A 23,991-nucleotide genomic window follows, 5' to 3' on the forward strand; every position below is an offset into this window, starting at 1 on the left:
ATATCAGAGCTTTTATGATCATAAATTTAGAGTTGAAAGAGACTTTTTTATTCCATAAATTAGCCCACTTATTGTTGGACTATGTATGGGCTACAGATATTTGATAAGAAGATTTTACTGGTCTTCCAATTCCATCAGTCTTCTGATGGCAGATTTGACTGTGACTGCAGAGGAGGTATTGTAGGTCCATGCACCACCAGCTACTGTTTTTATACAGGATCCACAATGCCAGATACCCACAGCCCATCTCTTCATTTTGGTCTTGCCAGAGAAGGAGCCAGTATACTTGGCATGCTGGCTAATTTCAGTTTTCTTTACCATTTTTCTGAAGGATGCACCATAACATATTCCATATTTACCAACAATTCCAACATTCTTGGTACGTTTCTCTATGTTGCCAGTTGTGGGACCAGAACTTGGAGAGCAAAGAACGTAGTGCCTGAAAGAGACTTTTGAGATCATCTAGCCCAGCTTCTTAATTTTACAAATGAGGAAACAAATTCAGAGAAGTTAAGTGATTTATTGAAAGTCACCCAGGTTGTTAAGTGGCAGAGCCAGGATTTCAACCCCACAGTTCTTTGACCCCAAATCCATTATTCTATTTACCAAATTTTATATCTGTACAACTTTTTAAGTCAAATTAGAGTTTTACTGATTTGACCAAAGGCCAGTAAAAGAATCACTTTGAAAAGAATAAATTATATTGATGATTTTTATTTTTACATCATGGTTATTTCCTGATATGCACTCCCCACCCTCAAATGAGCCTTCCCTCCACTATAACAAGGAAAAACCCTTTGTTGATACCAACAACACAGTGATTGAATCTAACGGTGTGAGCAACATTCCACCCCCCCCCCCCATATTCCTTCATGTCTCCACCAAAAGCAGGCAAGGAAAAGCATTACTTTTCGGAAAGTGGATCTACCACATAAATGGAGGTATACTATAGATAGAGCATGGTTTTATCTTTATTTTCTGCCTGGTAGATTTGACATAGAACTGATGATTCCCTGATTAAAACCTTCATAAATCTCTGTGTGCCTTTAAAATATGATTTCTTATGCTCATGATACCTAGTCATTAAATCAAGCAGTGTCCTTGATATGAAATTATAAATCACTGAGTTGAAGGAGACTTTTAAATATCTTATTATTTTCTCTCTGTTGGTTGGCTAAAGATGTCGTTATATCTGTTTTACATTTCTACAAGCGTCTTCTTAAATGCATTCATTTAGGTGCACTCGGCATTCATGCGTAGCAAATGACTCATTCTTGGAACATTTTACTCTGTAAAGAAAAGAATACAAATGTTCCTCTTAACCAGGAAATAACTCATGTTCCACAATTCTGTCACTTGGTTAATACAAACTTCACATTTTGAGACCTGGTAATGAATTGAGTCCATTCTCTTTCTCACAGTATATAACAATCCTGCCCCTTTCTAACAGACAGACATAACAACAGGATTGTGCAATATGTAGTTGATTCCATTCCAGTTACTATTGTAACTTATAAGATTTTTAGATGAAATTTGGGGTTCTGTTTGAAGATGCAAATGTTCTGTTTAGCCAAAGATCCAAAATGTAATGTAAATATATTAAGTCCATTGCAAATGCCACTACTCATATTATATGAGAATGTGTCTGTAAGGAGAGATTCAAGTGGAAGAAAACAATAAACTATAATAATTCTCTTCTTATTCTGCCTTTTCCTGTTGCTCCCAGATGTGCCATAAAATGGAACCAAGCTGAAACTAAGTTGACTACCATCTTTCCTGCTGCAAGCTAAGATTTCAGGAAGCACAGGAAAACTGGACAAAACTGTGTTGAGCCTGGAACAACCCAATCAGTTTAGATAGTAGGGAGGATTATCAATGAATCAAAGACCTGGGAAGAAAAGGGAAACATCCTGGGTCAGGGAGGGGAAGGACTTGATAAAAGAAAAGACAGGGTGCAGCTAGGTTGCTCAGTGGATAGAGCTCCAGCCTTGGAATCAGGAGAACCCAAATTCAAATACGGCCTCAGACACTTAACACTTACTACCTATGTGACCTTGGGCAAGTTACTTAACCCCAATTGCCTTACCAAAAAAAAAAGAAAGAAAGAAAGAAAAGAAAGAGGAGACAGAGTAGTAGAAGAATGTGTTCAAGAGCACATTTCATCTACTCTCCTGCAGGCAAAAAAATCCTCTTGAAAAGAACTAGAATACGCCCTGTGTCTCTACGTCACCCAAATCCCAGTGTATAGAGCTACTTTGGCCATAGTCTCTGATCTCCACATAGAGTTACAGGTCTTCTGACCAAGGCTTATTCTTAGGAGTCTTCATTTGATTCTTATGGGTTACATATTAGAATTTATCAGTCTTAGTACTTTGAAATGAGAGACAGAGGGAGCGGAGTCAAGATGGCGGAGTAAAAGCAGTGACTTGCTTGAGCTCTCTACCAAACCCCTCCAAATACCTATAAAAAATGGCTCTAAACAAATTCTAAATCAGCAGAACCCACAAAAAGACAGAGTGAAACAAATTTCCAGCCCAAGACAACCTGGATGGTTGATCGGAAAGGTATATCGTGCCGGGTGGGGAGAGGAGCGCAGTTCCGCATGGGTGCGCAGGCCACAGCGGCCCTAGAGCATGTCTCAGAGGACTGAATCACAGGCAGCTGTGGTGGTTTCCAGACTTCTCAACCTATAAACGCCAAAGACAACTTGGAAGGTCAGTGGGAAAAGTCTATGATTACGGTGAGAGAGAAGCTAGGTCTCAGCTGCAAGTCCTGAGCGTGGCCTAGGGCTGTGGCTGCCTCCTGAGCTTCCGGCCTACAGACCGAGGGGGAATTCAGTGGCTGATCAGAGGGGGATTGCAGGAATCTCTTTGCCAGTGCTGAGGCAGGAGTCTCTTGCTTTACCCGTGCTTGGATCTGGGTCACAGTTCTGAGGGGCAGTCCTGGGGCTAGGAGGAACGCTGGTGCGGTGGAGCTTGTTGCAGCAGTGGAGAGGAAACACCTCGCCCCTTATCACAGCACCTTGGAAAAACTGAAAATTTACAGTCCCTAGAAGTATCTCTGAAAACAGCTGTACAAACCCCCAAACCTTGGGACAGTACATTCTCCACATTAGAAGCAGACTTTTACCGTAACAAAGAGTTTAAAACTCAAGTAATTGGCCAGGATCATGAGTAAGCAGCGCAAAAAGAGTCAGACTATGTTAACTTACTATGGTGACAAAGGTCAAAACATACAACCAGAAGAAGACAACAAAGTCAAAGCTCCTACATCCAAAGCCTCCAAGAAAAATATGAATCAGTCCCAGGCCTTGGAAGAGCTCAAAAGGGATTTTGAGAAGCAAGTAAGAGAAGTAGAGGAAAAACTGGGAAGAGAAATGAGAGTGATGCAAGAAAATCATGAAAAGCAAGTTAACAGCTTGCTAAAGGAGACCCAAAAAAATACTGAAGAAAATAACATCTTAAAAAATAGCCTAACCTAAATGGCTAAGGAGGTCCAAAAAGCCAATGAGGAGAAGAATGCCCTAAAAAGCAAAATTGGCCAAATGGAAAAGGAAGTCCAAATGATTACTGAAGGAAATACTTCCTTAAAAATTAGAATAGAGCAATTGGAAGCTAGTGACTTTATGAGAAATCAAGACACTGTAAAACAAATCCAAAAGAATGAAAAATTAAAAAACAATGTGAAATATCTCATTGGATGAACAACTGACCTAGAAAATAGGTCCAGGAAAGAGAATTTAAAAATTATTGGACTATCTGAAAGCCATGATCAAAAAAAGAGCCTAGACATCATCTTTCAAGAAATGATCAAGGAAAACTGCCCTGATATTTTAGAACTGAAGGGCAAAATAGAAATTGAAAGAATCCACTGATCTCCTCCTGAAAGAGATCCCCAAAGGAAAACTCCTAGGAATATTGTAGCCAAATTCCAGGGTTCCCAGGTCAAGGAGAAAATATTACAAGCAGCCAGAAAGAAACAATTCAAGTATCAAGGGATAACACAAGATATAGCAGCTTCTACATTAAGGGACCAGAGGGCACGGAATATAATATTCTGGAGGGCAAAGGAGATAGGATTACAACCAAGAATCACCTACCCAGCAAAACTGAATATAATCCTTCAGGGGAAAAAAATGGTCATTCAGGAAATAGAGGACTTTCAAGCATTCCTGAGGAAAAGACCAGAACTGAAAAGAAAATTTAACTTTCAAATACAAGACTCAAGTGGAACATGAAGAGGTAAACAGGAAAGAGAAATCATAAGACACTTATTAAGGTTGAACTGTTTACATTCCTGCATGAAAAGAAGATATTTGTAACTCATGAGACCTTTGTCAGTATTAGGGTAGTTAGAGGGAAAGAATTATATGTATGTATGTATAGATAGATAGATAGAGGGCACAGGGTGAGTTGAAGATGAAGGGGTCATATCTGGAGAATAAAAGTAAGGGGTAAGAGAAGATTATACTAAGAAAAGGAGAAAGGTAGAGGCAGATTGGGGTAACTTATCTCACAAAAAAACAGAAAAGACTCTTACAGTGGAGGGGAAATGGGGGAAGGCCAGAAGGAATGAGTGAATCTTATTCTCATAGGATTTGACTTAAGGAGGGAATAACATACACACTCAGTTGGGTATGGAAATCTGTCTTACCTTACAGGAAAATAGGAGGGGAAGGGGACAAAAGAGCAGGGGGATGATAGAGAGGAGAGAAGATTGAGAAAGGGGGTAATGAGAAGCAAATACTTCTGAGGAGGGACAGGGTCAAAAGAAAGAATAGAATAAATGGGGGCGTAGGATAGGATTAAAGGAAATAGAGTTAGTTTTTCACAGCATGTATACTATGGAAGTGTTTTGCATAACTGCACATGTATAAGCTGTCTTGAGTTGCTTGTCTTTTCAATGAACGTGGGTGGGAAGGGAGGAAGGGAGAAAATCTGGAACCCAAAGTTTTAAAAACACATGTTTAAAAAAAATGTTTTCACATGCAACTGGGAAATAAGAAATACAGGAAATGGGGTACAGAAATCTATCTTGCCCTACAGGAAAATAGAAGGCAAAGGGGATAAGAGAAGGGGAGGGAGACATAGCAGGGAAAGCAGACTAGGGTAAAGGGGTATTCAGAATGCATGCCATCTTGGGGTGGGGGGAGGGGCGAGATGGGGTGAACATTTGGAACTCAAAATCTTGTGGAAGTAAATGTTGAAAACTAAAAATAAATAAATTTTATTTAAAAAAAAAAAGAAATGAGAGGCAGAGTGGCCTAGGATAGAAAGCCGCTTCAGAGTCAGGAACCCCTGGGTTTAAACCCTGCTTCATAGCCCTGAGCAACTCATATACCCTCTGAGAGCCCCAGGAAATTATTTGAGATTATATGTTGTAGAGAAAGTGTCCAACTGCATTGATAAAGGGAGCTCCTCATGGGGAACCCCTGGGTTTCAGGTCTAATCCAAAAAAAAAAAAAAAACCACTTTCAAAGCCTCATCCTTCTAAGAGCTATAATCTTTTTTTTTTTGGAGGAAGAGAGTTAAGAAGAGGGTTTTATTGATCCTTATTCTTATATTTTTGTCACTAAAGTCTTTCTCTGATATCTCATCATAAAATGAAGCTGACCCTGAGTCCTTCAAGGCTATGCTAGGAGAGCACGATTTCTGTCAGGACCTACCAAACTGAAAAGGTTTTAAGGAAGAGGCTGGTCAGAGACAGAGAGTGCCTGGTGTCTGAAGGCTGGCCTAGCTCAGGTCATCTCTGAGGTCCTTACAGCTCTAAATCAAACATCCTTTGTGGACTATACCCTTTACCAAGTTTGCCTTCTCAGAACTATAATTTTTTTTTTTTTTGGAAAAAGAAGAATCTTACTGATTCTTAGGCCAGCTCTCTAGCATCTATTAAAGGAGAATAAATTATTTTGGACTCTGGAATCCCATTTTAGTCACAGAGGGGTTGGTGGTGGGCATATCAGAACCTTGAAGTCCTGAAGTATTCCTGTGTTTATCCTTGGTGGAAAATCCCTGAGCCTTGCTTCATCTTTTTCATCTCCATTATTTTCTACCCTGTTGCTGCTGCTGCCCCACCCAGCAGATTGGCTCTCCAGAGACAAGGCCTGAGAAGAGCTAAGATACTCACCCCTAAATGTCAGGGACCCTTATGACCTTATTTCTTAGCCATTTCTTTCTTCCTCACTTGTTCTAAGAACTTTAATCAAATCAATACTACCATTGCTTCTGTAAAGGATATGTCAGTGGATTGAGTTATTATTCCATTCACTATTTCTATGACTTTCTAGACCAAAATGCTCCCTCCCTGATCACTATTCTTCTATATGTATTTTCCCTCCCTATTAGAATATAAGCTCCTTGAGGGCAGGGACTATCTTTCTTGCTTCTCTTCGCATCCCCAGAACTTAGCAGAGTGCCTGACACATAGTATATACTTAATAAATGCTTTTTTCATTCATTCATTCATTCTTTCATTCATTCCTTTATCTATCCATTCAATCTTTCAACTGTAAGCTTTAATTTAATATCAAGTATAGGAACTCTTTTCTAGTAAGAGTTTTTAAAACAGTGCCACACATGACAATCTGAACATCCTTCCAGACCCATCCCTACCTTAATTATAACTTCTGGGCCTTCTTGCTAGTTCTAATAATGGAGAGAGGAAAGATATTGAAGATTTAATATCTAAGAAGAGCAAGTTGACACACTGGAGACTCTCAGCTTCCTCTTTGATACATTATCAATGTTCCAAGCAGTAAAAGCCAAAACAGGCAAATACGGTGAGCAGCTTTTCATCCATATGTTAATCCGCTCTGTTGATCAACATGGCCCATGCCAGACCTTGCTTCCTGAGAGTATAAATCTAGAATCGTCTACGATTGGAAAGACTGACATCAGTCCACAATCATCCCAAAACTGGTAGAGGACTTAAGGGGGCAGGCAAGGGATGATCCCTTAATCTGGTAATGTCAATTTGTCTTGAACAGCATGGACACTGAGAACATGCAACTATCTCTTTGTAAAATAAAACTGCAGTTGGGTTTGTTTCAAGGTATTATGATTTCCAAATGTGAACTACTAGACTGAAGGCAAAGTGTGCCATGTTTCTATAAAAAAAAAAAGAGCATACATGTGCCAACATGTTTTACTCAACAAAGCCTCAGACCTCTAAAGTGGCTTCAGGGACCAAGTTTCTTAAATCCCAGCAAAATCTGAGAGAAATTACTAAGGCAATAGCAAAATCAAGTTTTTAAAATAAAATTTTAGTGATATCTTTGGTTTTTATGTTGCCTACATTTGTTCCCAGTTTGTCTTCCCCTTCTGCCTTCCAGAGAGCCATCCTATATAACAGAAACTATTTTTTAAAGAAAGAAAAGGAGCAAGAAGAGAAAAAAACAATTAGTAAGCCAGATCAATACATTTTAAAAAAAAATCTGCAAAAGAGTGGGGAGAGGTCTTCTCCTATCTCTTCCATGGGGTCATATTTGTTCTTATAACTTTGCAACATTTGCTTGCTATGCTTTATATTGTTAGAGTCACGTATAATATTTTTTATCCTGTCTTTGCTTACCTCACTCTGCATCAGTTCACATAAATCTTTCCATGTTAGTTGGATAAAACCATAGATACCATGCTTTTCGAATCTGCAGATGGCATAAAACTGGGAGCAACAACTAATACATTGGATGACAGAGTTGATCCCTACAAAGACCTCAGTAGGTTAAAATGTTTGGCTAAGTCTAATTAAATGAAATATAATAGAGATAAATGTTTAAATTGCAAAAATGCAACTGTACAAGATAGGGGAGACACAGACAGATAACAAGTCATACTAAAACAAAATAATTGGGGTTTTAGTGGGCTACAAGCTTAATATGAATTAGCAGTGTGATATTCCCAATTCTTCGAGGATCTGTGATTATCTGTTTAGATATTTCCTCCAACAATGCACATCACAAACACATGCATGCTTACTCATTAGATGTAGTTCACATCAATATTCTCCAATAAATTTGCCACAAGGTGTTCTCCTTTTGCCCAATGCTGAATGGACACTAGCAGAAGCATATAGGTTATGAGAAAATAATGAAATTTGAGAATAAGATAAAATCTCAGCCAAGAAGGGATCTAGTCCAACCCACATCTGAAAGAAATCCTTACTACAATGCACGTAACAGATGTTCATCCAATGTTTGTTTGTAGATCCCCAGGGTGGAGGAACCCACTATCTCCTAAGATAGCCCATTACGCTTTTGGATAGTTCTAATTTTTAAGATCTTTTCTTACATCAAATCTAAATTTGCCTCTTTGTAAATTCCACTCATTGCTCCTTGTTCTTCTTTGGGTCACACAGAAGTGCCTTCCTGATATCCCTTTTGATAGCTCTTGTTCTGGCATATAATCAATCAGTCAGTCAATAAACATTTATTAAGCACCTGTTATGGGCCAGGCACTGCACAAAGCCCTGGAGAGACAAAAAGGGGCAAAAGACAATACCTGCCCCAAAGGAGGCACGAGCTAATGAGAAAGACAACAAGTAAACAAATATCTACAAACCAGCAACATAAAAGAAAAAATAGGAATCAATTAAAAGAAGAAAGGTGCTAGAGTTAAGAGGGGTTGAAAAAGGCAGTGCATCCTCTTTTTCTACCTCAGAGTTCTTTCATGACAGCCTTTTAAAAATCTTTCATTTTATTTTTAAATTAACAATCATTTATATTCTCTTCTCACCCCCAATTTAAGAGAAAAATGAAGAAAAATAAAACCCTCATTAAACATTTTTTTTGTACATGGACAATCTGAAAATTCAATATTCAAAAAGTATCCCTTTCATCATTTCTTTTGCATGATAGTATCCCATTACATTTACATACCACAATTTGTTCATCCATTCCTCAGTTGATGAGAACCTCCTTATTTTCCATTTCTTTACTCTTGCTAAAGAAAACTGCAACAATACTTTGTACTTATGGGTCCTTGTCCTCTTTCTTTGTCCTCTTTGATGTATATGCTTATATACATTGGTATTGTTGAGACAAATGGAATGCAAGTTTAGTGATTTGGGAGAAAAGAGAGCACTTTATTTGTATAATTCCAAATTTTTCCATAATGTCTGTACTGATTTATAACTTCACAACAATGCACTCTTTCCATGACCTCTGCAATTCTGTTTCCATCTTTTGTCCTTTTTGTCAATTTTCTAGATGTGAGACGAAACTGCAGGATGCTTTTGATGTGTATTTTTTCTTATTATCTATGACTTGAAGCATTCTTTCATATGGTTATTAATAGTTTGTTGCTATTATATTTAGTGAAATTATTCTTTATATGATTTGTTCTTTGACACCTTAATTCTTTAGGATTAGGATATTTAGTTTTCATCTAACTTTAATTTTAATATCTTCTTTAGTGGTCTTTTATTGAATATGTTTATGTCACATTGTCCTCCATAAAGAATATGTTTAATTTTTCTAAATTTATTAGTGAGGTTTTTTTCAATGCCCTAATACATAGCCAATTTTTGCAAAGGTAATACATATAAATGTTTATGTATACATATCCACACACAGATAAACACACATACATAGGTATTTTCTTTTCTATTGCCACTTTATAGTTTCCAAAAATCTGTAACATTTGCATTTTTTAGAATTCTTTTCACATTTTTAATTTCTTTCTCATTTTTTTTGTTAGATTTGTCCAAGTCTGAAAAGGATACATTGATGTCCCCCACTATGATAGTTTTACTGTATCCTCTGTAAATCTTTTTAGCTTTTCCTTTAAGTATTTAGATGCAAAGCCTTTTGGCACATATCTGTTAAGTATTGATATTAATTAATTGTCTATGGTACCTTCCAGCATGATGTAGTTTTCTTGTTTATCTCTCTTAATCAAGTCTATTTTTGCTGTTGCCTTGTCTGAGGTCTGATTATTACCACTGCTTTTTTTGAGTTCTTCTGAAGCATGACAGATTTTGCTGCAGCTGAGCAATGTAATACAGTGTATCTAGCCCCTGCTGTTATACCAACGACATAGTAGATGCTTAATAAATTCTTGTTGACTGATGAATGATTCATCATTACATATCTCATGAAATGATGTTTCTTGTTGCCTTTGGGATACATAATTAAGCAAACTCTACCAGCTCCTTTATTTGCCTCTCCTGGAAGAAGCTGTGAGCCATCCTTCCATTTCCTAGCAGTTTCCTTCTGTTTTTTGGTTTCTTTTATAATAAGATTAATATGATTTAGTTTCACAAGTAGTGACTGGACAAGAATGTCGTATTTAGACTACTAATAGCTAAGCAGATATTATTAGATGGTTTTAAAAAAACTGTAATTCTTAATCTTCTCTGTCCCTTTTTCAACTACTCCACCATTAGGGCAGAAATAGAAGGGCACACAGGACCCAGGGTAACATTGGTGAGGGTTTTGTTTCCTGGGTTACCCTGGCCCAAGAATGAATCACCAAGTTACCAGCTTACTAGTGATAAGCCTCTGGTAGAAAGCAGACATTGTATGTTTCTGGGACCATAGTTGAAGCTTTTCCAACATGACAGAATCTGCCAGAATGTGTGTTCCATTGGCATAACCTTCAAGAATGAAAAATTGCTTCCAACCCAAGATGAGGCTTTGGAGTAGGACTTAATGTAGAAATCATCTGATAAGGCAGCCAAAAAAAGCTAATACAATCTTGGACTGCTTTAAGAGAAGCAGTGTACAGGACTAGGAAGGTGATAACCCTGTTGTTATTCATAGTGTGATTGCATTTGGAATATTGTGTTCATTTCATCTATACAATAACCAACTATGATTTCAGAGGATCAAAAATGAAGCATGCTACCCATTTCCTAACAGAGAGGTGTTGGCCTTAGGGTGCAGAATGATACATAAAGTTTTTGGACATGGCCTTTTCAGGAATTTGTTTTGCTTGATTATTCATATTTATTACAAGGATATTTTTCTTTTTTAAAAAATTGTGGTTGGAGTGGAAGGAAAAGAAAATTGATTTTGTTCATTGAAAAATAAATAAATAAATAAATAGGGTATTATGTCCGCTCTTGGTGACACATTATCTGAAGGAGACCAGCAAGATTGACAAAGGGCCTTAAGATCCTGCCATTGAAGGATGAGCTGAAGAAACTAAAAATGTTAACATAAATAACAAAGCTTTCAATTTGCATTCCTCTTATACATTTATATTCTAAATCACATTTTATTTAACTGTGTATGTGTTTTATTACTCCTCATTGAATTGTCAACTGCTGAAGGGAAAAGACATCTTTATTTTTTTTATTCCCCAGCACTAAGCAATAGTGTCTTGTATATAGCATGCTTAATTAATGCAATTTGAATGAATGAATGAATCTATAGTGTCCCTTCCAGTCCTGAAACTCCTTGTTATTAAGCTTCTATTCAACTAAATTCATTAGTCATTTATCAGACACTTGCTATGTTCTGTTGGTGTTGAAGGTTCTGGGGATGCAAAGACAGAAATTAACAGTGCCTGCCTTCAAGGAACTTACGTTCTACAGAGGCAAAAACAATATGTACCATGTACACTCTGTCTCCTCCTTCCATCTCTCAATGGATAGGGATAGGATAGGAATAAGAAGGTAATAGTCCTTCTCTACTTGGCCCCAGTCAGATCACATCTGGCGTATTATGTTCTGCCCATGGTGATTCATTTTAAGAAGGACATTGATTATCTGGAGAGAGACTAGGGGAGGGTCAGTCAGAAAGATGAAGGACCTTGAATCCATGCCACATAAGGGGTAAGTGAAGGCACTGAGAATATTTAGCCCAGAGAAAAGAAGATTCCAGAGTAACATAACAGCTACCTTTAAATATTTGAAGGGCCGTCTTGAGGATGAACAGTTAGATTAATTGAAGGACCTTAGCAGGCTGGGTAACAGCAATAGATAGAATTTGAAAAGAGACAAAATTAGGCTTTAGGTCAGGAGAAACTTCCTAACAATTGGAACTGTCCAAAGACTTGGGATGTAATGTGCTCCCCCTCATTGGAGGATGTCAGGCAGAGGTTTGATGACCATTTGTCAGGTATGCTGTGCTGGGCATTCCTTTTATGCATGGCTTGAAATAGCCAGTATTGAGACTTTAACATTCTATGACTCTGAACCACTCAACCCCCATAGTGTTCTAAGGGAATGTTGGACTGTGTGTGGTCTGAAGACAGAATCATCTCTGGAGAACATATTTCTGTCTCCTGCTCAGATTCTCTAAACATAACCATTCCTTTGCTTTTCTACCGTCAACTAGTATTTCCTCTGACACCCACTTGAAGGAATAAACTAAAGGAATTTCCTCTGACTAAGAGAGATTAGAGGAAGAGGATAGAGACCTGGCAGATTATACCCAATGGGCTTCTCTCCCACAAGATGACTTTGATTATAGAAAGTTTCAAAAGGAGGGAGACCCCTGGGTAGATGCCTTCCTTCATCCTGACTAAATAAGTGCCTTTCATCATGGATAAGAGGTGTAGCCACAACTACATTTGTGTCAAGCACAGAATCTTCTGGTTGATTCTAGGACTCTCTTAGACTTCATCATTGTCTCCAAAAACTCATTTTCTAGAAGATCGCTTGAACGGTGAAACTCACACCTCCTCAGTAGCCCTTGCTTCTGGGGCCCCTCTCTAACTCTGACTGTAGTGGGTGAACATCAGAAAGTTTCTCCCAAACACTCCATTTAAGCAAGAGGCCCAGGGCACCTACCTCATCATCTCCCACCTCACTGCAAGACTGCTCCATTCCTCTCCCTCCCCTGTTTGTCATCTTTTTGTGTGTTGTCTTTCCACATTAAATTGTGAGCCCCTCAAAGGCAAGTACTATTTTTTATCTTTCTTTGTAGCACTTAGCACAATGCATGGAACATAGTAGGTGCTTAATAAATGTTTATTGACTGACCAACTGTCCAAGGACTAATTTTTTTTCCCCATAAAATATCAGTCATGAGGGAACTTGGTGGTCACCTTTTCCAGCCTATCCCTGAACAAGAATTCCTTCCATATCATACTCAACACACGGCCATCCAGCTAGCCTTTGCCAGAAGCCCTCCAGTGAGGCAGTATTTTTCCACTTTGGGATAGCTCTTTCTGATGAGAGGTTTTTCTGTACTGGAATTTGAACATATGCAATATTGTTTGGTTTTAGTGTTGGCCCTCTGTTGATTATTTGCAATTTATCCTATATATATAGCTTGTTTGTACGTAGTTGTTTGCAAATTTCTTTCCATTAGGCTGACAGCTCCTTGAGACACAGGGCTTTCTTTTGCCTTTTTTTCATATTCCCAGTGCTTTCCAGAGTACCAAACACATAGTAGATGCTTAATAAGTGTTTATTGATTGACTGATTGACATGGGTAGGGCTTGAAAATCTTTCTGTTATGCAGAAATTTTAGTTGTAAATAGAGTTGACCTGCATTTCAACCCTATGGATATTATTTTTTGGTCACACTTTGTCCACATTACTACTTTAACACCTAAGATTTAACTTCTAAAGTGCTGGGAATGATTTTCTCACTTATTCTTTTGGCACAATACAGCATTTTGTATCACACATTGTATAACAGAACTCACATTTTCCATATTTTATTTTTGAAATGTATATTCTCAGATGATGTTACAGTTAATGCCTCACATTTCCAACCATTCTGACTGAACTTTTCTCCTTTCTGTCCCTCTTTTCTATGTGAGGTAGGGACCATAGCAAGTCTTTTGTTATTTAGACAATATCAACAGATACAGATTAGGAGAGCCGTGGCCAACCTTCCTCAGCAATGACTCTAACAGCATCATTATTTATATTGTCTCCCTAAGGACTTGAAAGACTTTCCATGTGATGGGGGAAAAATATAATATTATTTAAAAAAAATTTTAAAGAGTGAAAAAAATAATCTAATTGCATGGGGAAAACTGTATAAATGAAATGTTTACATATACACACAAATATATACACATACGTGTGTGTGTGTGTGTGTGTGTGTATACACACACATATCTGCACATTAAGCTACTGAAGCTTAAAACTACCACTACTACTAGTAGTAGTATTAAAGTTAAAACTACACCAAGACTTTTGGGACCTATATATATGTGTGCATGAATGAGTGAGTGAGTGTGTGTGTGTTCCTATAAGAGCACAAGATTTTGGAGTCAAAGGACTCCAAAGTTAAAGTCACACTCTGTTACTTTTACTACTTATGTGATCTTAGGCAACTTTCTCTTTGGGGCTCAGTTTTCTTATTTGCAATATAACGGCAGTTAATACTGAGCATTTTAAGGCTGACAAAAGTGCTTTACATATATTATATAAGTTGTACCTCAAACCTTTTTGGGGTTTTTGTTTTCTACTTATGGATGAAGAAACTGAGACTGAGAGAGATGAAGTAGATTGCCCACAGTCACCCATCTGACAGGTATTTGAGGCAGTATGTGAACTCAGGTTTGAATTAATTCTAGATCCAGCACTCTATCCACAATCCATAGGGTCTGATACGAAGGGGGTTGAGCTAGATGCCATCGAAAGGTACTTTAGACACTATGATCACATGATCCTATAGAGCCAGACAGAATCTTAGTAATCATGTAGCCCATCACCCCCATTTTACAGATGAGGAAATTGAGGCCCAAATAAATGAAGTGATTTGCCCAAAGTCATACAGCCAGTTAGTGGCAGCCCATCTGCTACAGCCCATCTCTTCTGACTCTTACTCAACAGCTCTTTCCACTATATCCAGATGATAATACATAATGTATATCAGAATGAGACTCATGAAATATAATGAGAGTTTCAAAGGCTTTCTCTTTTGGAAAATTCAGTCATCCTGACTTTTGAACAAAAACTAAAACATAATTGAACATTTTGGAGAGAACACGCCATCTGAATGTTGCAACTGTTGATTTTAAATTAAAGTTTGTTAAATGACAAGAAACAATTCCAAATTGCTAAACTCACTTCTGCAGTTTATTTTTACAATGCAAATTTGTAGCAGAGTGTGATTTTTAAAATAAGATTTAGGTGTCCAACTCTCACTGAACATTTGGCAAGAGGCTTTTGGGGGAGATGTATTCCCCACAGGCCTGCCATTTTGGGGCTTGGTTTCACTCCTGTTTTAAAGAAGTTTCATGGTATTTTAGGATGTGTCCTCTAAACATACGTGTAGATACATGTAGATTCATCATCTCTCAACATTGCAATTTTGGTGTGATAGTACCAGAATTTTCAGTAATGAGCAATCACCACATCTAATTCTCTAATTCTGTGTGTGGGAAACAGAGAGGGCAGAAAAGGAGTGCCTTCCTCCTCACCAGGGGCTCACCTTAAGCTGGGGTAGAAACCCAGTAGAGCCTGTATTTAGAAAAGTACACTTCTTTTTGCCCTTTCCCAGTCAAAACTTGCAGGGATTTTGAATGTTGGAAGACTTGCTACCTCCTTTCCCTGTAGAGAGAAAGAATCTGGAGCTTCAGTAGTTCATAGCATTATAGGCTAAGTTCTGGAAAGAATCTTAGAGGTCATGAATATAAGATCTTTGATGGCAAGAATTATTCATTTGTTTCTGAAGCACCTGGTACAGTGCCTGGCACATAGTTGTTTTTAGTTGTATCTGACTCTTTGTGACCCCATTTTGGGTGTTTTTGGCAAAGATACTGGAATGGTTTGCCATTTCCTTCTTCAGCTCATTTACAGATGAGAAAACTGAAGCAAACAGGGTTACTACTGAGGAACAATATTAAATTACCCTTTTGTACTTTGAAAATATTGTCTAAATAAGAAATGCTGCTTCTCATCATCTTATTTCAGTACTTTAATCATCCATTTGGTTTTTTTGGCATGAGCACCCTCTTTACCAATATTCTACAGGCTTGGTAGACTCCCTTTGAAAGTTCCTGTGACTGAAAATTTAAATCTCTGGGACTGACCTGATGATGAGACACTATGAACTTTGCTAAGCTGACTGTGAGAAAACAGACTGCAATCTATCACTGGACCTGTATTAAAAAGCCTTCTTCATGTAGTACCTGTCAAGAGCTTGTTCCAGTACCTACCAAGAGAAATGTGAGATGTGCAAATTTAGAGACAGCTCCCTCCCAAATGGTCATATGGACTATTTGTGCCCGACCTGTAGTAGAACTTTCCAAGATCATATTGGTTTGATAAACCACAGTCAGACACACTGTACATTGACCATGATATCATTTTGTCATTTTGGTCCTCTTCAAGCATGAAGGACAAACAACAACTACGAGTTTGTGTTCCTCTGGCATCACCTTCAAGGCCCAAAGTCATCTTCACACCGTAAGACACTAAAGCAAGACTTTAGCAGAAGGTCATGTAGTTCAATCACTTGTTTAGAAAACACCTATTATCACTCTTCTCAAAAAAAAAAGGAAGTCAAATAAGATAAAATGTGGGAATAGCATCGGACAGGTTGGTGGAAGCTGGAAAGACACACTACTACCCATAGACCTGGTAATTGATCCAACTATTCCAGCAAACAATTTAGAAATAAGCAAGAAAAGTCACTCAACTCTTCATACTATTTGATCCAAGGTTCCCAAAGAGGTCAAAGCCAGAAATCTATCAAAATATTCTTTTTGATAGGAAAAAACTGGAAGCAATATGGATGCCTTTTATTGGGGAATTACCAAATTAATTGGATTCCTAATTAACAGAAATTGTGGTATATGGATTCAATGGAGTATCTTACCAAAAATATAAAATTCAGAAAAATATGGGGAGATTTACATGAACTGATACAGAAGGGGAAAGCAAAAATAAAAGAACAAAATGCACAATGGCAATAGTAGTATAAACATTAACAGCACTAAAAGGTGGCTGAACTCAGACTTAATATAAAGCCTAGCCCTGGTCTTGAAAGACAGAAGATAAAACACACTCCCATCCTCTACCAGTACAGAATATTGAATACAAAGCCAACTCCTAAGTAGGCTTTGTTTAACTGTTCTTCTTAGTTACAGGGAAGGGTTAAGGGTTGGGATAGAGCATACAAGAAAATAATTGTGATGTACAAAAAACAAAGGACATTAATAGTTTTTTTTTTTTTTTTTTTTTAAAGAAAATCTAGAAAGCTGGTGTTGAGGACATCTCACTGCTCTGCAATAGGGGTAACATCTTTGGTCATAGACTCAGTCCTGAACACAAACTGGTATAGCTCTAGTATCTGTGGCTCACGTGCAATTATGTGCTTCTAAAATTTTAGTAAAAGTCTAAGCAATGTGGTACCATAGATAAGATCTTTACAATTTAACAGATAGAGGACAGTTGCCAGGAACAACATTAATGCCTTTATATGGTATTCATTAGTCTTAGAAATATGTCTGGCACTAGGAGGAGGCTTGGACTCTGCCAGGTACAAATAAAGTTGGATGTTCCAGAAAGTTAATTAAGATCTAAAGTCAAGTTGAGTCAATGGCACCATGACAGAACCATTTCTCCTTGCCAGTGAAATGAGTCAGTGGTTCTGTGATAAGTACGGCTTCATTTAGTCTATACTTAATTTAAATGGAGCTGGAATGGATCTTGGAGGTCACCTCATCCCAAACCTTTGTTTTTACAAAGTAGGGAACTGAGGCTCACAGTTAATACCCATAAATATTATTCCAGACAGAACTAGAAACATAACCATCCTTCAGGATATAAGTAACCTAGAAGGAGGCATTAAAATGGCAGACCATAGACATAATCTGAAGTCCCAGGAGTGCAATATCATTCAGGAACTGTAATATTCCAAGGGCTGACCTGGAAGTACGAGATTGGGGAGGACTACAGAATGAATTCAGTGCCATGGATGGGCCTGCTATTGTAAACAACATTGGACTGAAAAACTTTGGCTTTTGTCCCAACTTTTCCGTAACTAGCTATGTGGCTTTGGCCAGGCACTTTAACTTTCAGGGTCTCATGTTATTTATCTGCAAGATAAAGGGATTGGACTACCTTCTTTTACATCCCTTCCAGTTCTGTGGGACAGATGGGTGGCACAGTGGATAGAGTGCCAGGCCTGGAGTCAGGAAGACTCATCTTCCTGAGTTCAGATCCAACCTCAGACACTTCCTAGTTGTGTGATCCTGAGTAAGTCACCTGACCCCATTTGTCTCAGTTTCCTCATCTGTAAAATGAGCTGGAGAAGGAAATGGCGAACCACTCCAGGATCTTTGCCAAGAAAACCCCAAATGGGATCACAAAGAGTCAGACAACTGAAAACAACTAGACAATATCAACAAATTCTAATACTCTATGAGTCATAGGATTAGAAATAGAGAGCTGGAAGAGTCCTTATTGGTCATATCCAATCCCTTCGTCTTATAAATGAGGAAACTCAAGGCCAGAAATGTTAAGTAGTTTGTCCCTGGTCACACAAATAGGAAGTGATAGAAACCAGGATTTGAACCTAGGTCCTCTGACATCAAAAACTGTTATCTACACCTCACCATCCCAACTCCAGTCTGTGAGATTGATTCCTGTGTGGGCATGAAGTGAAGAGTATTAGATATGGAATCCTCAGAGGACCTGAGTTTGAATCCCAATTCTGATAGTAGGTGTGGAATTCTGGGTGAGCCATACCTGTAGAACCATTATCACAAAGTTGCTGTGAAGAAAGTACTTTGGTAGAAATTTGAGTAGCTTGTTAATGTTGGGAGCCATCATTAACTCACCCTAAGTGAGGATTTATGAAGCTGCTTTATGTTATTTTTCTGGCCCAGACCCACCACCCTTTTCATTTCCTTCTGCTGTGTCTCCTCTGGGGTTCCTTCTTCCACATGGACTTACAACTATCACCTTAGATCCAAGAAACTTCAAATCTATAGCTCATAAGCCCCCACCAGTACTCTTACCTTTAACAGTCAGCCAGTAGATACAATTAGTTCAAAGCCAAGGCATTTACTGAGATGGTACAAATAAAAACAGTAGCTATAAAATATTTCTCCCTTAAACCTGGGGAATGTTTTCCCACAAATGAACACAACCTTAGTAGGGAAGATAAGCTCTGCATGAAGCACACACTTGGAGAATGCATGTAGCCAAAGCAACCCATACCTGTGGCACTGCAGGATCCCCATTCCTTTCTCTCCTTGTGGTATCTTACTCTGATAGCCCCTGGACACAGCATCTTTGCTGAGTGGATCACTCAGCTGGGCTCCCAGCACCTGCTCCTTTCCACAGCTCTGCCTCAATTTCCAGAGCTCACTGTCTCTTAAATCCATAGCTAGCTGTCATCTCTGCTATCAGGGTCACATTTCTCAGAGCTGCCTCAAATGACTGTCTCTGGGTATTGTGTTTCATGATGGGCAAGTAGCTGCAATGCAAAGTGCCATGGCTTTTTGGCGGAAGAGGGACAAATCTTGCCCTAACCTCCTGCCCTGCTGCCCTGCTGCCCTGCAACAGCAGAGAGACAAAGAGGGATCCTCTCTCAAGGGCTGGGTTTTTCCTCTGCCGCTGACTCTACCTACATCCTGCTTTTCAAAGGCCACAGGGGTATGGTACATCCACGACTTGCCAATAACTAACTGTTTTCTAATTACATCAAGGGAAGGAGAATTTCCAACTTTGTAAAGCAGTAGCAGTATAGTAACTTTGTTTAACAGACTAATGCCTTATTGTCTCTTTCACTGGCCTCACTTATCATCTATCATCATGTAGGCTGGGGAAGAGGGAATCAACTCATCACAGGTGTTCCCCTACCTACATTTCCATCTAGGCCCTGTTACTGTCTCTCATACATAGGAGGCAAACTGAGAGTTATTCTTTTCTTGTTGTTCAGTTGTTTCAGTTATGTCTGACTCTTCATGACCCCATTTTGGGGTTTTTCTTTGCAGTGATACTGGAATGGTTTGCCATTTCCTTTTCCAGCTCTTTTTACAGAGGAGGAAATTGAGGCAAAACAGGTTTAAGTGACTTGTCCATAGCCACACTGCTAGTGTCTAGGGCCAGAATTGAACTCAGGAAGATGAGTCTTCCTGACTCCAGGCCTGTCACTCTATCCACTGTGCCACCTCGCTGCCCCCATCCTGGCACACCATAGGCACTTAATAAATGTTTTTTAACTGACTTATTGACTGGCTTCTCATCTCAGGTGGTGCTGCCTATGGAAATCTTTTCTTAATCTCCCTAATTGCCAATGTTCTCACTCTCAAATTATCTTGTGTTGACCAAGCTATGTATATTTTGTATCTCCCAGAAGAATAGCACCTCCCTGAAGGCAGAAAATTTTTTCTCACTTTGCCTTCGTATCCCCAGCACCTAAAACAATGTCGTGCACATAGCAGGAATTTAATAAATGTTTGCTAAATTGAATTGAATCAGGTACGGCTAATAAGACTGGATTTGATCAATGAGCCTAACATTTTTTTTTCACTGACTTCGATGGAACAATTGCAATTAATTCAGCAATTGTAGGTGGGTTTCTTTTGCTTTTACTTTTTCACTTTATCCTCTGTTTCTTCTTCCTCCCCAGGTGCTGTTACCACCCTACGATGACACCACTACAGCCTCCACAGCAACTGCAATGGGTGTAGGGGCAGGGGCAGAGGCAGGTGTGGGTGCCGGTTCGAGTGGGGGTATGGTTGCAAGTAAAGAGCCCCCCCCCACCTTACGTATCTGCCTGAGCCAAAAGGTGGCATGGCCCTGGGAACGACAGCTTTCCTCAGATGTGTGAGCAATAGTTCATTCCTTCGGAGATGTGCCCTCTGAGATTGCCTGTCTGTCTGTCTGTTGCCCACCTCTTACAATTGTCAGACTCTGATATCATGTTAAAAATTTATTGCCCACAATTTTTAAAATGTGCTTCAGTTGTGTCATCTACGTGATAGGCTGCAGAATTTTCGCATTTGTGCTAAGCCAATAGTAGCTTCATTTATAAGACTTTTACATTCAACATTTTGGAAACTGCGCCTTGAGTCTGAGAGCAGTTTCATTTGATACCCATGGAAGTCCCTAAATCAGGTAGAGGTGAGGGACAAGCTCCATCTTTGTGCCCTCTAACTTTTGAAAATATACAGAATAAAATTAGAGGAAGGCAAGGGTTTTCATGTCCCTTTCAATTCTGTTGTTCAGGATGAGTTTGGTAGGGCTGATGCTTGCTAAAGCATCTCGCTGATTTGGGGAATGGGATAGCCATTTCAACTTTCATAGGCATTCACTGGACAATCCTCCGTATGACTTAGAAATCAACAGCAGATTTGAATCCATGCTCCCATAATGTCCCCTGCCTCCTGGGCAATGGTCACTCTTGTCTTTTAAACTCACTCAATCTATAATTCCATACATAGAAATGCTCTGCAGAAAAATGCTCCCCAGAACAATGAGATGCTGTAGATAGTTCTTTGGCTCATAGTCTAATCCAAGCTGTGCACTCAAAAGGGGACTGGAGCTGACCAGTCACCTATCATTGGCCCATCAACCCTCTAAGCACTTGAAATATGTTTCTCCACTCATAGTTCCCTTCTCAAATTGAACCTCCACAAAGGTTACATATTTAAGATGCTAAATCAAGGGTGATACTTTTGCCTCATGTTTAGAATTCCAAGTCACCCTCTTGATTCTTGGTCCTCTCCCTCAAGAGATCCATGGGTGGGCCTAAAACATATACAATAGAACTGGCAGGTTTTGCATATAGTGAGCTTGTAAATTTTCCACATTACCTAGGGAAGAAGACAGAGTGTTCTCTCAGGCTGTTTTCTCACCTATAAAATGACAGAGAATGTTAAGCTACATGTTAATATTGCTTTAGCTCTTGTCTATATGATTCTGATTTCCCAGACTGTAGCATCTACTGTTTCAGCTTTGAGCACCACTGTTTTCTGTCTTCCCCAAAACTAAGTCCCCCACTCAAGCAGTAGGTTTCACTTGTTATATTACTCTTGGACAGGCCTAGCAGAGGCCTGCTAGGCCTATTCTGCTCCCTGCTCCCACTGCCTCTTCCACCTCATTCCATGACCTCCTATAACATACCCTTGACTCTGTCCATTTGACTTCATGGCTCTGCCCTCTTCTGGAGCATTTCCAAACAGCCTCATTCATTCTACCATTTCTGATGGGCACCTCCTGCTCTGTGGATAGAAAAGCAGGAACCCCCTGGGTAAAGTAGAATGGGCCAGGTAGGCAGGAGGGTGGGAAAGAACAGGGCCAGGGAGATGATGAGAGTACATACCTGTGTAAGTGAGGAGGGCGTGGGCAGGGTAAGGGTCAATGCCATCTAAGTCCTATGTAGACAGGTCAGTGGTATATCTAGAGCATGGGTGTATGATTTGCTTGAGGCTTAACAAGTTTGGTTGGAATGGTTTATATTTAGCAAGTGCTGTGGTTTTATAAAACCATTTGCAAATTTTTTTTGGTGTTAAGGGGAGCTTAGTGGGGGAGAAGAGCCATAATCTTATTCAAGAGCGAGGCTCCTGGAAAAGATTTCAAAAAGTCCTTGATGAAGGGAAATAAGTTTAGTAAACGTGATGGAGGGAAAGCTTTTTGGGCAGAAGAGGCATGTGGGGAATAGAAGCTGCCCATCTTGGGGGAAAAAAAAACCCAACAGTGAGAAGGTTAGTATAGACAGATCAGAGATTCGATCAGTTGAACTGAGTCAGTTGAGAGAGTCAAAGATGACTGTCCATGGAAGCTGAAGACAATAGGAACTTTTTCCTGGAGTTGGGGAAGGAGGTGGAGGTGAGGAAGAGTATCTGGAGAGTAAGATGAGGCAGATAGAGGAGCAGGTCATCCAGGAAATATTTGGTGGGTTGCAGGTCAACAGCTTGCTCTCAAAAGATTGGAAACGACCCTGGAGGTATAAGCCAGTCCCTAACTCTTTCTGCCAATTCCAACCAAGGTTAGATCCTGTTGCTTGATCTCACCAAAACTTGTCCAGGCCCATACAGGGAGGCTGCCTAGTCCGGTCTCTGAGGCACATAGATAGACATCAATATGTATACCTTCAAATTTACGCAGCAAGATTTTCTTTCCCTCTCTCTGTCCAAGCAAGCATTACCTTTCTGCTTTCTGGGATACTTGGCAATCCTCTGAAATGTAAAGCAAACCCCAGATTCCTCTGAAGAGGGATACACACTACTTTTCTTACTGAGTATTACCTTCCTAGATAGCTGAAGAACTTTGGTGCATTCATTTGTTTGAAAGTCAGCAACCACACTATTTGTTCATTGCTAAATATGCTCTGTGTGAAGGCTTCCTGCAATTAAAGTGATAGGTCCTCATGTCTAAGAAAATAGCCTTTGGAACCTCTGGGCATGCTGCCCCATGGACAACCCCCTCCCTGATTTTGTCATGCAAATGCCACACAATTTCCATGTGAGTAAGAAATAAATGTCATGTTTGTTCCTTGCTTATGTGTTTCTTTAAAAAAAATTGCAGAGAAAATCAACATCTCCTAATCTGGGAGCTAGGGGAGACAGAACAGACATTTGAAGCCATTATTCCCAACTCCTGCCAGTGGCCCCCTCTCCTTCCAGCATTTTCTCATCTGCTTTGCATATGGTGTGCATCAGGCCCTAAGTACAGCCTTAATAAGCAATTGCGATCTTACCCCTTTCCACAAGACACTCGCCGTAGGGAATGTTTATTCCTGAGAATCAGCCTGATTTTTTTTCTATTAGTGTCTCTCATTATTACTTTCTATAAACACTCCCTAAATTCCACAGCCTCTAGCTTCTAGACTCATACAGAGTTAGCAGATTATAGAAAATAAAAAAGGAAAAGACTTGTAAGGGAAATTCACCCATTTCTAAAGAAGACACTAATGAATAATTTTTTAAAAAATGCATCCCTCTCCTCCCAGGGAGCTATCCCTTATAACAAAGAAGTTTAAAAGAGAAGGGGAAAAAAACACTTCAGCAAAACTAGCCAACACATTATAAAATCAGGCCTTTTTTTGTAGTATTTATTCCACACACATAATCCCCTGTCTCAGTGAGGGCAGAAAGGAAATGCCTCCTAATTAGCTTTCCTGCGGGG

General features: G+C 39.2%; 2 protein-coding genes across 2 annotated transcripts in view; one reads left to right on the plus strand and one right to left on the minus strand.

The window, feature by feature from the left end:
• Positions 1-23,362, plus strand: part of LAPTM4B (lysosomal protein transmembrane 4 beta) — a 111,661-nt gene extending 88,299 nt beyond the window's left edge. The window contains exon 7 of the mRNA XM_027849871.1: positions 20,492-23,362. Coding sequence (XP_027705672.1) covers positions 20,492-20,692 — 201 coding nt within the window. The 3' untranslated portion in view covers positions 20,693-23,362. The remainder of the gene's footprint in view (positions 1-20,491) is intronic.
• Positions 94-19,241, minus strand: LOC114034288 (60S ribosomal protein L37a-like). Its single transcript, XM_027849885.1, has 2 exons — positions 19,075-19,241; positions 94-415 (listed from the first exon to the last, which is right to left on the minus strand). The coding sequence occupies exons 1-2, from the start codon at positions 19,239-19,241 to the stop codon at positions 115-117; spliced, it is 468 nt and encodes a 155-aa protein (XP_027705686.1). The 3' UTR covers positions 94-114.
• Positions 23,363-23,991: the final 629 nt, after the last annotated feature.

This window comes from Vombatus ursinus, unplaced genomic scaffold, assembly GCF_900497805.2.
Source record: "Vombatus ursinus unplaced genomic scaffold, bare-nosed wombat genome assembly UNPS02008961.1, whole genome shotgun sequence".
NCBI classification, from domain to species: Eukaryota; Metazoa; Chordata; class Mammalia; order Diprotodontia; family Vombatidae; genus Vombatus; species Vombatus ursinus.

Coding starts and splice junctions, on each gene's coding strand:
- LOC114034288 (XM_027849885.1), bottom strand. CDS start 19,241: ATGGATTTAAGAGACAGTGAGCTCTGGAAATTGAGGCAGAGCTGTGGA. Junction 416..19,074: donor GGGATCCTGCAGTGCCACAG/GTATGGGTTGCT, acceptor TTGCTCTCCAAG/TTCTGGTCCCACAACTGGCA.